This window comes from Mastomys coucha, unplaced genomic scaffold (genome assembly GCF_008632895.1).
Source record: "Mastomys coucha isolate ucsf_1 unplaced genomic scaffold, UCSF_Mcou_1 pScaffold9, whole genome shotgun sequence".
Lineage (NCBI taxonomy): Eukaryota > Metazoa > Chordata > Mammalia > Rodentia > Muridae > Mastomys > Mastomys coucha.
This window is the reverse complement of record NW_022196915.1, coordinates 106,448,366-106,461,433: the sequence shown is the minus strand read 5'-3', so window position 1 is coordinate 106,461,433 and position 13,068 is coordinate 106,448,366. Positions and strand designations below refer to the sequence as shown.

The following is a 13,068-nucleotide window of genomic DNA, read 5'->3' as shown; positions in this document are numbered from 1 at the left end:
CCAGAGACAGTGTAGCCAGAGACAGTGGTGTAACCAGAGATAGTGTAGCCAGAGACAGTGTAACCACACACAGTGTAGCCAGAAATAGTGTAGCTAGAGATAGTGGTGTAACCAGAGACCATGGTATAACCAGAGACAGTATAGTCAGAGGAAATGTAGCCAGAGACAGTGGTGTAACCAGAGATAGTGTAGCCGGAGACAATGGTGTAGCCAGAGAGAGGTGCAAGGTTTATGCTGAAATACCTAAAAGTGTGGAAAGGATAGCTAACCAAGACAGAGTTAGACAAAACTTTTTTTATATAAAAGCTACTGACTGCATGTACTACTCCCCATAGCAAACCTTTAAAGAAACACACACCACTTTGGAGACTGAGTTAGAATTTCTCTCCAGTTACTGAGCCTCTGGGTCCTTCCACTGTATTACTGCAAACCTGACCTTTGACCTAGCAAGTTGTAGGGGATCCCTGGCCTTCCCTGCCCTCTGCACACAGGAGGCCCGCCCTTCTGCACTGTTCACATTTAGTGACTGGTCCAGTCATCTGAAGTTTCCTAGTTGCCCGCTCCCAGGCCTCTCTGGGTGGACGTTTCTGGACCTCCCTCCTTTCTTCTCCTGCTCCACTCAGACTGAAGCAATGCTCACTTCTTTTCTAAAAGAGAGAGAGGAAGACACCTTTGCACAAAGATCTGTCAGCCCCACTGTTGCCACATAAAAGCTGTTGTAACCACAAGGACACAAAAGAAATTCCAGAAAAGATCCTTAGACTAACTAAAAATGTTTCTGAAACTAGAAGATGACCATTGAGGACATCTTTCCAGCTTTGCCCAGTCACTGATGCCCTTCAGGATGGGCAGCTGGCCCCATTTCCCTGTGATCAGCCTGGCCTGAGTAAACTCTCCCTAGCCATTTACTAAAGATTTCAAATATAACTTCTCTCATCTTTTGCTTATTAAGTTAAAATAGGGGACCAGCTATGGTGATGCACACCTTTAATCCCAGCACTCCAGAAGCAGATCTCTGTGAGTCTAGAGCCAGCCTGATCTGCATAGTGAGTTCTAGGACACCCAGGGCTCTGAATTAAGAACCTGACCCACAGAAACAAAAGTAAATAAGGTCTTGGAAGATGGTTCAGTGAGTAGAAACCTTTGTGTAGGCTTGATGACCTTAGTTTGACCCCTGGATCCCACAAGGTGGCAGGAGGGAACTGACTCCCAAGAGTTGTCCCTTGCCCTCCATTTACACAGAGGAACACACATGCTGTGGTTTGTGCACCTGCACATGCACACAATTAAAAAATAAACTTTTTAGGTCACGTGTGCACATCTAGTGGCGAACAAGAGTATTGCAGGTATTACTACAACAAGATAGAAATGCTAAACCCTTGAATTAGAGCCTAACATGTACACGGTTTATTAGTTTATTTGTTTATTTGTTTATCTATTTGTTTATTTATTTATCTATTTAACATGTATAAGTTCTTTTCCTGCATATATATATATATATGTGCACCTTGTGCAAGCCTGGTACCTAGGGAGAAGAGTATGTCAGATCCCCTGGAACTGGAATTACAGATGGGTGTGAGCTACCATGGCAGTGCTCTTACTCACTGAGCCATCTCTCCAGCCTCCTGCTATTTTTTGATTGTTGTTGTTGTTGTTGTTGTTCATTGTTAAGCTGCCTGGTGTTGGTATGGTCAGGTATCTTGTTAAAAATAAAAACAGTATCATCTTTTAGTGGAAAAATGTGAGTGAGAAGCAGTTTTGCATTTCTTACCCCTGGAAGGTTTGAAACCTTTTCACTGGAACAATGGTCCTTCTCGCTTGTGACTTGCCAATTCCTGATATTCTTTGCTTAGAAATTTATTCTCGAGTTTTTGTTTTTCATTGGTATTTTAGGTTTAGAAAAGATTGACATGTGATGCAACAGTCTTCAGAGGAAAGTGAATCTTTTCAAAGATATCTTATGGCACTTTTGTCTTTTACTTAATCTGCTCAAAACTGGTTAGTGTTTTAGAAGCCATCTGATCCTGTTAGTATGAATCTCACAGCCTCCAAGGAAGATTAGTGCATTTGTAGATAAGGAAGTAAACAAGGAGTAATGAAAAAGATTTTTCTTTCAAAGACATTCTTCAAGAGATAGCAAGTAACCGATTCTATTTACCTTTGATACGGCCAGTCATTAAACACATTAAAGGACCATCAAGATGGCTCAGTGGCTAGGAGCACTACCTACTCTTGCAGAAAACTTGGGTTTGTTTCCCAGCACCCACAGGGTGGCTCACAACACTAGTAACTCCAGTTCAGAGGATCCAGTGCCGCCTTCTGGCCTCTGTGGGCAACAGACATACATGAAAGCAAACCATTCAGTCATATAAAGCTAGAAGTAAATAAAACCTTAAGCCTACAGTATTAAAAGGGAAGAAGTTCCAGCTATAAAGAGTATTAGCATTGAACGTTGGCAGGTTCTGAGCTTTTTAGCTGTAAAATAGGCATGGTAATTCTTTTCCCTCAGCAGCAGGAAAGACATTTAGACTCTGGCATAACTCTGGGCTCCCGTTCCTCTGCAGCAATACACTGCTTCCCCTACGTAAAAAAGCGGATCCCCGTCATGTACCAGCACCACACTGACCTGAACCCCATTGAGGTGGCCATTGATGAAATGAGCAAGAAGGTGGCCGAGCTCCGACAGCTGTGCTCGTCGGCTGAAGTGGACATGATCAAACTGCAGCTCAAACTGCAGGGCAGTGTGAGCGTCCAGGTGAGCTAAAGAACCCCTGCAGGGCAGTGTGAGCATCCCTGTGAGCTAAAGAGCCCCTGCAGGGCAGTGTGAGCATCCCGGTGAGCTAAAGAGCCCCTGCCGGGCAGTGTGAGCATCCCGGTGAGCTGAAGAGCCCCTGCAGTAGAGGGGTTTCAGCTCATAGACTGCAGTCCCTTCACACCAGCAAGATCCACCTACCTGCCTGGCTCACCAGTTTCCGTGGTGTCTGTCTTCCATTATCAGAGGGGGTAGTAGGCCTACCAGCCCCAGTACTGCCTACAACCTGGTAGCCTTAGTGAGCTCTCTGCTAGAGACAGTGCACTCCTCATGGCACCTTGACTTTTCAGTGGCTTAGAGAATGTTGATTCCTGGTTGCCAAGATACTCTTAAAGCCAAGAGAGATGGATCGCAGTAGGCTTTACCATAAACCATTGGTTTCTAGTTTCCATGAAAATTGCGTCTGAAAAAATACCTTGAGTTTCACCCTCACTGTGGTTTTTTTTGGTTATCAGAAGGTCTTCATTTTAATTTAGCCCAATCAAGTTATGTGTGCTGGTAACATTTTTAAAATTCATTTCTTTTTGAGGATTTCATACATAAAACTATATTTATATCATCCTTCCCAGCTCCTCCCACCACCTTCATTCCTCCTCAGGCTCAAGATCCCTAATTTTTAAATTATCTCATACACAGAGAGAGAGAGAAAGAGAGAGAGAGAGAGAGAGAGACTGAAGCCATTCAGTGTTGTTCGTGTGTGTGTGTGTGTGTGTGTGTGTGTGTGTGTTGGGCAGACTGGATAACCTGTCAGGGGCTTATCCCCTGAGAAGGAGTCTTCCTCTCTCAGTACCTGTAGCTCTCCATCAAGAGTGGGGCCTTGTGAGAGTCCCATTTGTGTTGGCTTCTCTGTTGGTGTCTTGTTTCTCAAGTCTGATTTTAGACAATCACACTGTTGGGATTTTGACAGGGACACTACTGGTAGTTTTATTGGTTGATTGATTGATTTTCCTTTTAAAGAAATGCATAGCATGTGTCGTGACACCTATAATGATGCATATGTTGTCTATGAAAATTTATCAAGCTATGTTCTTAAAACAAATGTTCTTTTTTAAAAGTTATTTCAGATAGGTAACTAGGTAACAGGCAAATTTGAAGTCAGCTCCCTGAAGTGACCATACGTCCATAAGGAATTCAGGCATGTTCTGTTTCTCCTTGGAGTTCATAGTTGTCTCCTCCAAGTGTAGTCTGTGAAGGCTGCACAGACACGCACTGTGGAAGTTCAGCACCCAGAACTCAGTTTCTGAAATCAGTTTTTCTCTCCGTTTCTTCAGATGCACACGTATTGGAACCATGAGTTTAGAGCTAGTATTTTATCAAATGTCATTGACCACAAAAGTATCTATAGATACTTTTAGTCACTCCCTCGTGTCCTACAAGTTTAAATGCCAAGGGGAATATCAACATTCTAGCAACAACATGATTGTAAACAGGGCCAGAGGCCACATTTTCTGTAACTAAAAGAGTCAACTCAATGATTTGACCTGGGAACATGGAGCTTCGATCCGCAGGCCAGTGAAGAGACAGGACCAGAGAGCTTGAACTCTCTAGAGAGTAAAGCATGCAGTCCCATTTGACGGTGACCTTTGAGGTCTTATTAAAACACCCAGTCACCTTACAGAACAATGAAGCCCATGCTGAAATGAAGATTTGACATTCACACTGGTGCCCACGTGGATAATGGAGTGGAGGCCAAAGGAAGATAGCTCTCTCTCCTCTCAGCGTTTCTATAACTCTGGCTCCACAGGCTCCCAGAGCCACTGCTCTCTCAGGCTCTTTAACATGACTATCCACCATCTTACTGTATTACGTTTTGCGTAGACTCAGCAGCCATCCTCTCTGTGTCTGTTGAAAACTGGCTATCTTTTCATACATCAGATGGTCTTCAGTTGTCTTCCCATTAGTGTGATTTGCACACAGCCTGATGCAGAGGCTGCCGCATACAGTCACCATGGGTAGTTAGCACTCCATGCGTGTGTCCCTATAGCTGCAGTGAAGTTGCCTGGCTCAGTTCTAAGAGTGCTGCATAGTCCTACACGTGATACATCAGAGCTTCACACCAATAGCATCCCTTCCCCCGCCTTCTCAGCCCACCAGACCTTCCAGAAGAGATTGGGCAGCCCTTCCCTGAGCTCTCTGAGGCTCCTGGAATGTTGTCCTTCATATCCCAGGATCTAGCCTCTCTCCTCATTCCTGTCTTGTGTGGAATGCCAGAGAACTCTAGTTGGCTTGTTGAGAATTGGCAGCATCCTGCCATGTCACTGAATGTTGATAATCTTTGATCTCTAGCACAATTCAGCTGAAATCAGCGAGATAGTTGGCCTGTGGCTGCCTGTATCGTCCCAAGAGATGAACAATGCTTTGGTTTTGTTTTGTGGTTGTAGGAGCTGGGAATATGGCTCAGTCAGTAAATTGCTTGCTGTACTGGCTGAGTTCAGATTGTCAGCACTGTAATCCCAGCACTGGGGAGGCAGAGTCAAGAGGAAAGCTCCTAGCTCCTAGCTCACTGTGTGGGAGATCTAGTCAGTTCAGTAAGAGAATCTGTCTCAAAAAAAAAAAAAAAGTGGAGTGATAAAGTCATGTCTGACCTCTGGTATATACATAAACACATGCACATAGACTCTCATACATGCATGTACAAAAGCACTGCCCTGTGTTTCATTTTTCACCAGGTTCACCACGTTGACCTGTTAGTTCACTACAATGTAGTACAAACTCCAGTGTCTAAAACCCTGTTTGAAGGAACCTTCCTCATGGGTTTGGAGACCTGGGCTCTCGTGTTGCATACTGGTTGCTCAGACCTGAATAAGTCTGTACGTCCAAAAATGAACTATCACAAGACCCCAAGGATGGCTTAGGTGATGGAATCAAGCAGAGTATAATGATGTAACTGGGTTTATGGTTCGTTTTTCTTGGCCTTCATGTACATGAAAGTCAGTGATCCTGACTGACTTGCTTAAACAGCACTTGGACTCCCTGGCAACCAACACAAATAAATAATATTGGCCATTTTTCTTCTAACACAATATCAAACCTTTGCTCTTTCCCCAGGTCAATGCTGGTCCACTAGCATACGCCCGAGCCTTCCTTGATGACAGCAACACAAAAAGATACCCTGACAATAAGGTGAAGCTGCTGAAGGAAGTTTTCAGGTAAAGCACACCAAAAGTTTCTGTCGCCAGGCGGTGGTGGTGCACGCCTTTAATCCCAGCACTTGGGATTGCAGAGGCAGGCGGATTTCTGAGTTTGAGGCCAGCCTGGTCTACAGAGTGAGTTCCAGGACAGCCAGGGCTACACAGAGAAACCCTGTCTCGAAAACCCCAAAAAAAAAAAAAAAAAAAGTTACCTGTCTCTCTGGTTGTTGGCTTTCTGTTGCTATAACAAACAGCTGAGGCAGTTTGCTTATAAAGAGGAAAGGTTAACTGGGGCTTTAGTGTTTGAGGTTGTCTGGGACCTGTGGCGAGGAGTGTGTAGCAAAGTAGCTTGTGTAGCAGCCAGGAAGCATGGAGAATGAGGAAGGGTCTGAGTCCTACAGCCCCCTTCACTGGCATGTCACCAGCACTCTTCAGACCCCCAATGAGGTCCCACCTCCAAAAACCCCATCATCTACCAAGAGCACCACTTTGGGGACCGCACTTAACAAAGGATGTCTGACAGTGTTACAAAATGAGACCATAGCACTGTTCTGGTTCAAGAGAGAGATGCTTTCAGCCAAACCAACATCCTTCCACTTCATTTCTCCTCTCTCACCTCACTCAGGCAATTTGTGGAAGCTTGTGGTCAGGCCTTGGCAGTAAATGAACGTCTGATTAAAGAGGACCAGCTGGAGTACCAGGAAGAGATGAAGGCCAACTACAGAGAGATGGCCAAGGAGCTCTCTGACATCATGCGTGAGCAAGTAAGCACTGTGCTGGCCTGGGCAGTGTGTGGGGAGTGCTGGGGCCTGAAATACTCCTGATAGTAAGTTAAGCCTTCCAATATTCCAGATTTATCATTTCTGGAAAAAGGTGTAGCATACCGTAGCCTGCTGTACTGGCCCAGATTAGTCAGAGAGAGAAGCAGCAGGTGCCCTAGGTGTCACCTTAAGCAGTGAGGGAGTGGGGGCAGTGGCTTTCTCGTGTTTCCAAAACTTTACGTTTGCCTACCCCAAGCAAGGCAGAGGAACCACATCCATGCTGTGCTTACAGCTTCCTTTGATGGAACAGGGCTGATCAGCCTGGTTTCCTTAACTGTTGCAGTAGACTTCTTTCATCATTTAAAAAAATAAAGTGGAATTGTTCCAGGTGAAGAGTTGTCACCCCAGGAGAACACACAGGGCTCCTTACTCCATGATTCTCTCTTCGGGGCATCCTTCCCAAATTTCTTGTACTTTCTTTCCTTCCTGTTTGAATCCTCCATGTGGTCCCAGCAGGCATCAGAGGACACTTCTGGCTAAGGTGTCAAGCAGATGTCCAAGGGCAACATGCACATCAAATGCAGTCACTGTTCCTATTACATTAGCTCCTGTAGCTCCTGGGCGCCCTGTCTGTTGCCGGAGTTATTGTCTCTGGGCATGCAGTCACTGTTCCTATTACATTAGCTCCTGTAGCTCGTGGACGCTGTCTGTTGCTGGAGTTATTGTCTCTGGGCATGCAGTCACTGTTCCTATTACATTAGCTCCTGTAGCTTGTGGACGCTGTCTGTTGCTGGAGTTATTGTCTCTGGTCTTACAGAATGGAGGCTGGTACTTTTTGTCAGCCTGCCTTGTCATGAGATAACTGGAAGTTTCTTCTTATTTTTTTGAGAATTTCATATATGGATACTATAACTATACCTACTTCCTTGATGCTCCCCCCGCTGTGTGTGTGTGTGTCTGTCTGTCTGTCTGTCTCTGTCTCTTTGTCTCTCACTTTCACACACACACACACACACACACACACACACACACTCACACGCATGCACACCTTCTCAAACTCGTGGTTCCTTATTCTTTACTTACCATTGTTACATATGTGCACATAAATTGTGACTACAACCTGCTGAGTTCACTTGGTGTTACTCCTACATGGGGTGTTTAGAATTCACAACCTGCTGAGTTCACTTGGTATTGCTCCTACATGGGGTGTTTAGAATTCACAACCTGCTGAGTTCACTTGGTGTTGCTCCTGCATGAGGTGTTTAGAGCTGACAACTGGAAAAACAGATTCTCTTTCTTAGCAACCATTAATCATCTCTAGCTCATCATCTAAGGATGGTCTTGTGAGCGCGTGTCAGTCAGTGTTGTTGTTTCTTGGGTCTTGTTTAGGCAGCCATGTTGTATGATATCATGGGGCCCTTCCCTGTCTTTCATAGAAGACCCTGTCCTGCAGAGAAACCCTCATCTTCTGACTCTTAGGATATTTCCACCCCTCTTCCGAGTGTTCGAGCCCCAGGTGTAGAGGTTGTGTGGGAGATGCACCAGTTGGAGCTATGCAGAACTAACTTGATTATTTGATCTTTAACATCCTTGCTTTTTTTTTTTTCCCTCCTCCACGCCGCATGTGCTCAGATGGGATGGTAATGCCTTTTTTTTTTCTGATAAACTATCTCCCGTAACCCAAATCACATATGGTTCTGACCAGGTTTGAACAGTCATGGGTTTGTGCATGTGCAGTGGAAAGCCTCTCTTCTGAACGTTTTTAAAAAGTAGAAAAAAATGGAAATGATTAAATCATCAATGTGTGAATAATTAAGCACAAAGGAGAGGAGGCTGGTGGGAACAAACTGCTGGAGAAAGCTTGAGATCTTTTTCTCGGAACCTCCAGATCCCTACAGGACGGAGCGCCTGGTCAGTGGGCACCAGCAGTCAGGACTAAGAAGGACAGAAGTAGAGCAATGGGTTGGATCTGTTAAGCTCCTAGACTAAGCCGATAGTAACTGCAGTGGGCTCTAAACTTGCTGTTGTCTCAGCATCTGTCAAGATTAAACCCTTTGGAGCCCATGCACAGAAAGAAATGTGGCCTGGCTTGGTGCCTTTGGTCTTTCCAGAGCTGCATGGGTCTGGTCTTCTGAGCCTCCATACAGCTAAAGATCAAACCACACCCAATCCTTCCCTGGTCCTACTTGCCAGGAAGAGGCCCTTAAGTCTGTAAGACCTGAGAAGAGGAGATAGGAGAGAAAGACACATTCTATTGTTTGTTTGGTTGGTTGGTTTTTTGTTTTTTGTTTTTTGTTTTTTGTTTTTCAAGACAGGGTTTCTCTGTGTATCCCTGGCTGTCCTGGAGCTCACTCTGTAGACCAGGCTGGCCTCGAACTCAGAAATCCTCCTGCCTCTGCCTCCCAAGTGCTGGGATTAAAGGCGTGTGCCACCACGCCCGACTAAAATGCATTCTTTTTTATGTTTTCCTTACAATCTGATTGAAGGTGGGCATTTGTAGATAGGCTAAACCATCTATGAAAACTGCCAAAGCCCAAGCCTAGCTTCGAGCCCTTTCTGCAGAACAACGGCTGGATGGGGAGTCATGATGGCACCTGAGATGGCTGGCTGCCAGAGCATTACACTTTGATAACATTGTCTTTCTGTACCTCAAGATTTGCCCCCTGGAGGAGAAGACAAGCGTGCTACCAAATTCCCTGCACATCTTCAACGCCATCAGCGGGACACCAACAAGCACAGTGGTTCAAGGGTTGACCAGCTCATCCTCAGTTGTGTGATTTTACCTCATGAACCACATGTGGGGACATGCTTTGTCATGTGCAAACTCAGGATGACTTCCAGAGCTTAATCACTGGTGAGGCTAAGCACAGGAAGAAGCCATGGGAAATGGAAGAAAGAAGGAGCCTGGACTGTGATATTTAATAGCAGATTTTATAGGAGTCGGGGGAAGGTGCACATATTTTTTTAAATTTCATTGGCAATATTTAGTTTCCCTCATGTCTTAACAGGTATATGTGGATACTCGAGCTGCAATTCAATTTTATTCTTCTTACAGTATAGTATTAAAATAAATGCTCTAAAGGAAAAGAGGGAAAGTGTGCCAGGACACCTGTAGCAGCTGTGCTGGGACACCTGTAGCAGCTGTGCCAGGACACCTGTAGCAGCTGTGCCGGGACACCTGTAGCAGCTGTGCCGGGACACCTGTAGCAGCTGTGCCGGGACACCTGTAGCAGCTGTGCTGGGACACCTGTAGCAGCTGTGCCGGGACACCTGTAGCAGCTGTGCTAGGAAACCTGCAGCAGACACAGCAGCACTGAACCTGGGGCTGGGGACTAAGCTGGAAAAATCTTGAAAATATTTTTTCTCCCTGGGGCACATTCAGGTTGAGTACAAGAACTATTTTTGTGTCTAGTTTTGATGACTGAAGGGAATTGACTATTGTAATTTTGTACTAGCAAATGAGGAGACCTAGAGCCTTTATATTCATGCCTTGTGTTGACAGCATGAGCGCTTCAGAAGCCGAGTGTGAGCCTAACCTAGTCAGCAGCACAGAACCAAAGGCCTGTACTAGCAAACTCACCTATGCTAAAACCGAAAGCCCATGTACATTCGAACTGTTAATACAGCCTCCTCGCTATGTCCACACACTTATTACATTTCTACACTTTTAATACGTCAGCGTCCGTGTTAAGTTTATTATGCGTGGCCCATTTGTGCGTTCTCGGTATATGCAAACACATTGGACTTCACTGTTTATTCTTGTACATAAGAAGTGCAATATGAAGATGTATACAGTCTTTGCTATATTAGGTTTATAAACTGTTTTAAGAAAATTCATCCTTTTGCCAAAATGATGGACTAAGTGATTGGTAAACCCTAAACCCTGTGGTGAGTGGAGGGATAATTTAAAATTTTCACCATGTTATATTTTCTTTTAAGACTTTAATTTAGTAATTTTATATTTGGGAAAAAATAAAGGTTTTTAATTTAACTGGAATCACTGCCCTGCTGTAATTAAATATCCTGTACCCCAACTGTATTAAAAATAACATTGCTGATTTTCTGGTAATAAACACTGAATGTCTGTTGTTTGGCAATCCTAAAAAAGCACAGGGTACCTAGTGGTGAAATAATATTACACAATTTTCCCTAAAATAAAAAAGAGTGCAGATGGATACAGTAAGCTGGCACTTGTCAAAGCCGTGGTTGAGTGGATGGAAATCCAAACACCAGTTCTCTGACTTTCTGGAAGCTCCCATGATACATATTTCAAAAGGCAGAGCTGGGAGTTTATGCTCTGAGGCCTTGGCTGACTGCCTGGAAACAGGAGATGCTGCTTCAGTTTTCCTCTCTTCAGCTGTACCAGAGCTCGAGTCCCTGTCTTCTCCCTGACTTGCTTTTGAGAGGAGCATTCTGGGATACAGTGGTTAGTCATCTCTCCCAGAGATCCTTAGGCAGCAATGATGGTATACCCACCTTCATGAAAGACCACAGAGGATGTTGGGTCTGAAACATTTTCTATCAGCGCTGAGGTGAAGCTGGAAAAAAGAGAATCCAGAGATGGCAAAGGGTGTGTTGATGCCCCAAAGTATCTGACTCAGAGCTTCAGGAAAGGCTTAGTTTAGATTTGCCAAGTCTCTGATACCCCAACCCTGTGTCATAAGCCTCAGCTCAAACACCATCACAAGGAGATTTGAGAGCCTTGTCATCAAGCTGGATTTACTAGTCATAAACACCTCATTTCGGAGTCATAAAATTCAAGTCATGAAAGATAAATAAAAGCCTAGAAAGAGTCCCTGGAAGATAAGATTGTTTGGAAGGTGGCCAGCCCTCACTCACTGCTCTCTGCGATGGCCATGATGGAGATGGACACCCTAATGTAGCTGAGGAAAAGCCAAAGGCATTCAGGTGTAGACAGGGAGTCACCTTCGGTCACTACAGCACAGGGGCAAGTGGCAGTGAGGAAGGTTAAGGAGATTTCTGTTAGCTGATGAAACATTTCATAGAGTTCATATAAAATAGTTTAATTTTCATGTAAGAGGACACATGGGGCAGGGGGAAATGCTCATGGTATTTATGCTGTAAGTCTGACAATCTGAGTTCAACTCCGCAGAACCCATATAAAGGTGAAAAAAGAGACCACCACAGAATCGTCTCCAACACCCAACACATGCTATGACACACGTGCCCTTGTACACCACAAATACAGGTAGAATAATAGCAACTTTTAAAAATTATAAAATAGTGTTTTTTTAGGGAAAACTATTACCAGTTACTAGTAAATTTTAGAGTAGTTACAGAGATTTTAATTTTTTTTTTTATTTTTTATTTTTTTTGGTTTTTCGAGACAGGGTTTCTCTGTGTAGCCCTGGCTGTCCTGGAACTCACTCTGTAGACCAGGCTGGCCTCGAACTCAGAAATCCACCTGCCTCTGCCCCCCAAGTGCTGGGATTAAAGGCGTGCGCCACCACCGCCCGGCAGATTTATTTTATTATGTGAGGACAGCATAGCTGTCTCCAGACACACCAGAAGAGGGCATCAGATTTCATTACAGATGGTTGTGAGCCACCATGTGGTTGCTGGGAATTGAAGTCAGGACCTCTGGAAAAGCAGGCAGTGTTCTTAACCGCTGAGCCACCTCTCCAGCTCCCTATTAATTTTTTTTAATTGGTAGAAAATTATACATGACAAAATTTGCCTATTTGATCATTCACATGTACTACGGTCAGTGACAGGACATTCATGTTACAAAAACTTCACCACACCCATCTCCATATCTGTCTCGTCTTCCCAAACAGAAACCATATTATCCAGGGAACAATAACTTCTTAGTTCCCCTTTGAGAAGATTGATTTTTAAGTTACTATAGAATTAAAACTCTACTTAGGTCCTTATTAAGGACACTCGATGCCTGGGAACTAGATTTCTGCATGAAAAAAAGCAGTGGCTGTGTGTAGCTAGAGCCCAGACTGAAGGAGAACTTACAAGTAACAAAAAAAAAAAAAAGAAATAACCACGGGTAATCGTTTACTCACAGGGCAACTCCCCAGTGGAGAAGTAATAACTTCTACCAGAGAAGACGGCCTGTGCCTATAATCTCAGCGCTTAAGAGGCAGACTCAGGAAGATACTGAGTGTAAGGCTAGCCTGGGCTACACACATTTGATTGCCTTAATGGGGGTTGGGGGGGACTTATGTAAAAGAGGCATGTCAACACAGAAAGTTGTATAGCTTTAAAATAATCACTAATTACAGAGTAGTCTAGACAATCAATTTGTATACCAAAAGTCTACACACATTTAATGTATATAATCTGAGTCAGATGTGCATAAATACATCCAAAGCTTCCTTTTTTTTTTTTTTTT

At 44.3% G+C, this 13,068-nt stretch overlaps 1 protein-coding gene and 1 long non-coding RNA gene across 29 annotated transcripts in view; one reads left to right on the top strand and one right to left on the bottom strand.

Annotated features, from left to right (window-relative positions):
• The window catches only part of LOC116084978, a 10,603-nt gene extending 7,482 nt beyond the window's left edge, over window positions 1–3,121 (bottom strand). Inside the window, exon 1 of the long non-coding RNA XR_004116338.1 lies at window positions 2,954–3,121. This is a non-coding gene — a long non-coding RNA (uncharacterized LOC116084978). The remainder of the gene's footprint in view (window positions 1–2,953) is intronic.
• The window catches only part of Dock9 (dedicator of cytokinesis 9), a 269,590-nt gene extending 258,822 nt beyond the window's left edge, over window positions 1–10,768 (top strand). For 20 of the 28 annotated variants that reach the window (XM_031362315.1, XM_031362308.1, XM_031362300.1 and 17 more), the window contains 4 exons: window positions 2,565–2,755; window positions 5,861–5,961; window positions 6,569–6,707; window positions 9,359–10,768. In XM_031362315.1, the coding sequence (XP_031218175.1) occupies window positions 2,565–2,755; window positions 5,861–5,961; window positions 6,569–6,707; window positions 9,359–9,481 (554 nt within the window). In that variant the 3' untranslated portion in view covers window positions 9,482–10,768. Of the gene's footprint in view, window positions 1–2,564; window positions 2,756–5,860; window positions 5,962–6,568; window positions 6,708–8,336; window positions 8,345–9,358 lie in introns of all 28 variants that reach the window. The other 8 variants (XM_031362312.1, XM_031362317.1, XM_031362310.1 and 5 more) reach the window with 3 other exon arrangements.
• The last annotated feature ends 2,300 nt before the right edge of the window (window positions 10,769–13,068 follow it).